General features: G+C 36.3%; 1 protein-coding gene across 1 annotated transcript; it reads right to left on the bottom strand.

Moving 5' to 3' along the window:
- Positions 1-1,558: 1,558 nt before the first annotated feature.
- LOC100989712 (olfactory receptor 10T2-like) lies at positions 1,559-2,840 on the bottom strand. Its single transcript, XM_008972477.5, has 2 exons — positions 2,698-2,840; positions 1,559-2,412 (listed from the first exon to the last, which is right to left on the bottom strand). Exons 1-2 carry the CDS (start codon positions 2,837-2,839, stop codon positions 1,559-1,561), a joined length of 996 nt encoding a protein of 331 aa, XP_008970725.2. The 5' UTR covers position 2,840.
- Between the last annotated feature and the right edge of the window lie 745 nt (positions 2,841-3,585).

The raw sequence follows: 3,585 nt of genomic DNA, 5'->3' as shown, positions 1-3,585 counted from the left end.
TGTCTATAAGGATGTCAAGAATATCCAGTGGGGTAATGAATAATCCTTTCAATAAATGGTGCTGGGTCATTTGAATATCTACATGTAAAAGAATAAGGTTGGACCCTTATCTTAACCCACATACAAAAGTTAATTCAAGTGGATCAAAGACCTAAATGTAAGATTTAATACTACAAAACTCTTAGAAGAAAGCATAGGGGAAATTCTTCATGATCTTGGATTAAGCAATAGATTCTTAGTTATGACATCAAAAGCATGAGCAAAAAAAAAGAAAAAAGAAAGATAAATTCCACCATATTAGAGTTAAAAACTTTTTTGCTTCAAAGGAAACTATAAAGAAAGGGAAGAAACAACCTACAGAATGGAAGGAAATATTTGCACATAGTATATCTGATCAAGGATGTTATCTAGAATCATTTAAACAATCTAAATTCAATACAAATACCCCAATTAAAAATGGGAAGAGAATTTGAATATGTATTTCTCTAAATTAGACATACAAATGATTAACAAATATATAAAAGATCCTTGATGTCATCTGTCATTAGAAAAATCTAATTCAAACCCAGAATAATATATTACTTCACACTCCCTATAACCATGTGAACAATGTAGCCTCAAAATTCCTTCACCAGCATACATCATCTAATCTTCCACAATTCACTTCAGAACTTCCCTACCAGGGCCATGATCTGTCAGCAGTAATAGCACTTTCCACCACTGTGAGGTTCATAAATTAGAAGCTGTTTATTTTTATGCTCTAAACCAATTTAAATAGCATTTGAATTATTTGTTCCTTGAGAATTTAAACAAATTAATTACTAAACTATCTGCTCTAATGCTTTGTGGGAGAGAACAGGAAAACATGTCTTTGATGGATTTCTCAAAAATTTCCATGGAAATTGGTATGTCAAAAAATGTCTGTTGCTTTTGGGGTCATTTTGTAAGCTTATTTTTTCCATAAATGCATTCATGTTTTTTTCTAATTTTCAAATTTGTTTGAATAAATTTGAACAAAGTATTCTCTTAAATTGCTTTTAATTTTCTCTACTTTAATCACATCCTCATTTTCATTTTCAACTTTTTGTGTTTGTACTCTCTCCCTCTTTTTGGATTAATTATACTAGTCAACTCAATTTTTTTCTTTTCCTTCTTCCCTTCCTCCCTTCTTCCTTTCCTCCCTCCCTCCCTTCCTACCGTCCTCCCTTCCTTCCTTCCTCCCTTCCTTACATTCTCTTTCTCTTCCTTGCTGTCTTTCTGTCTTTAGTATCATAATTTTCTTTCTTCCCAAAAAGCAACTGCTATCATTAAAATACAGTGTTCTAAAGCAATATGTACCCTGAATGGATATGTGTACATACACACATGCACACACACACAAACACACACACATAACATTTAAAAACATTTTAAAACTGCATCCTCTCTGTAGTAGGAAAATGGTGAGGCCAGGACATATCAGGAAATTAGACAATACTTTAACCACTTTGTGCACAAAGTGATATTAATTAGAAGTACTCCACTTTTCTCACCTTTATTTATCAATGCTATGTAATTTTTAAAAATGTTCAGGCTCTTTTTTTGTCTTCTGAGGGAAAACCCCAAATACACTGCCTAGTGTTTTTCTTAGGGCTATCTGCATTTCTTTGTTTCTCAGACTGTACACGATGGGGTTAAGCAGAGGCGTCAGTATTGTATATGTCATGGCCGTCAGCATGTCTTCATCGAAGGACTTGCTGTTCTTGGGCCTCAAATAGACAAAGCAAGCAAATCCATAGTGTATGGACCCAACAGTGAGGTGGGAGGAGCAAGTTGAGAAGGCCTTAGACCTCCCCTTTGCAGAGGGCAACTTTATGACTATGAACACAATGAAGACATAAGAAATCATAATTAAAATAAAGCCGCCCACCAACACAAAGGCAGAGACCACAAAAATAGCCATTTCATGATAGAAAGTGTAATTACAAGCAAGGGAGACCACTGGTGAGATATCACAGAAATAGTGCTGGATAGTGTTCAAGTCACAAAAAGACAAGTTGAATACAGTGACGATGATGCACAGAGAAAACAGGAACCCAACCATCCAAGAAGCCATCATCATCTGCAAGCAGATCTTTCTTGTCATAAGGGTGTGGTACTGCAGTGGGTTGTGGATGGCCGTGTAGCGGTCGTAGAACATAGTGGCCATGATGAAACAGTTGTTGGATGCAAAGCCCAGAAAGAAAAACATCTGTGTGGCACACTCAGGAAGAGAAATGGTCTTGCTCTCTGATAGCAAGTCCACCAACATGCGAGGGATTACTACCACAGTGGTACAAGTTTCTGAAAAGGACAGGCCACAGAGGAAAAAGTACATAGGAGTGTGAAGGTTGTGGCTGAGCTTGATGGCCCCCATTATGGACACATTTGCAGCTAGGATGGTCACATGGTAGAAGAGAATCACCACAAAAAGTAGACTCTGCAGGTCTGAAAAACTGGAAAATCCCCACAGAAGGAATATGCTCACCGCAGTGTGATTGCCCATCCTCCTGGTGGGCACGGCCACTGTCTATCAATGGTGCAGAGGGGCTCTTGGTCACAAGTCTGAGATCACTGTATAAAGCTTCTTATGCACTGATTTACCTGTATTTTATTCAGGGGACCTGGGCAAGTGTCAGGCAACTCTTAGAGAACCTGAGGAAAGGGAGTTAAATGCACCTGGAAAGAAGTCAAGGTCAGGAGCCTGAGTGAAGAGAAGAATGATTCTAATATGATAATATGTATAGATGACATAGAGTGGGCCCAAATACCTATACCTGGATTTTACCCCAAAAGCACTGTTTATCTCTCTTTTCTCCATTCTGGATCTGCAAGGAAGACACAAAATATGAGTGAAAGTTTTTTGATCTCACCTACTGGATTTTGAGATGCTATATTTGTCAAATGCTTTTTGTGATTTAGTGGTACCCTAGCACTCATGGGTGCTTACAATAAACTGTTGATTGAATGAATAAAATAATTCCATCATTTAAAATTAATAAAACACTTAGAAAATTCTGAGAGATCAGTAAATATTTCCAAAAGAACATTCGCGTTTCTTTCAATGCAATCCTATCTTCATCAGTGCTCCCCAAAGTGTAGTGGTTCCGAGGGTGACATTTATGTCAACAACTAGAGCAGACAAATCAATTTAACATGTTGTATCTTCTGGGTTTCTATATGTGGTAATAATTAAAGCTTGAGACATACAATATCAATTTTTCTTATTACAATAGTTCTTAAGACATACCATTAATTTTTAAGTTCTTAACATCTCTTTGAAGTTCTTTGAACATTTTTTGAAGTGTCTAATATAATATAATGGACTAACTTAGATTTAATATAATTTTGAAGATACTCATTCCAGAATGTCACATTCTGATCAATTTTTGTGTTTTTGGCAGAACCTCCAGAACATTTGCCAGCTAATGTACTTAGGTAGTTTGCTTTGCAACAAGCCTGAAAAGAACTAAATCAAGTTCCTCAGATAAATTTTGCCAGTAATATTTCTATTTTGATTGTTCAACATATAATCTGCTTAGGAGATGAGGGCAGAAAAGTGATATG

This window comes from Pan paniscus, chromosome 9, assembly GCF_029289425.2.
Source record: "Pan paniscus chromosome 9, NHGRI_mPanPan1-v2.0_pri, whole genome shotgun sequence".
Lineage (NCBI taxonomy): Eukaryota > Metazoa > Chordata > Mammalia > Primates > Hominidae > Pan > Pan paniscus.
This window is presented reverse-complemented; position numbering and strand designations above follow the sequence as displayed.

Coding starts and splice junctions, on each gene's coding strand:
- LOC100989712 (XM_008972477.5), bottom strand. CDS start 2,839: ATGGAGAAAAGAGAGATAAACAGTGCTTTTGGGGTAAAATCCAGGTAT. Junction 2,413..2,697: donor TGACCTTGACTTCTTTCCAG/GTGCATTTAACT, acceptor TGACCATCCTAG/CTGCAAATGTGTCCATAATG.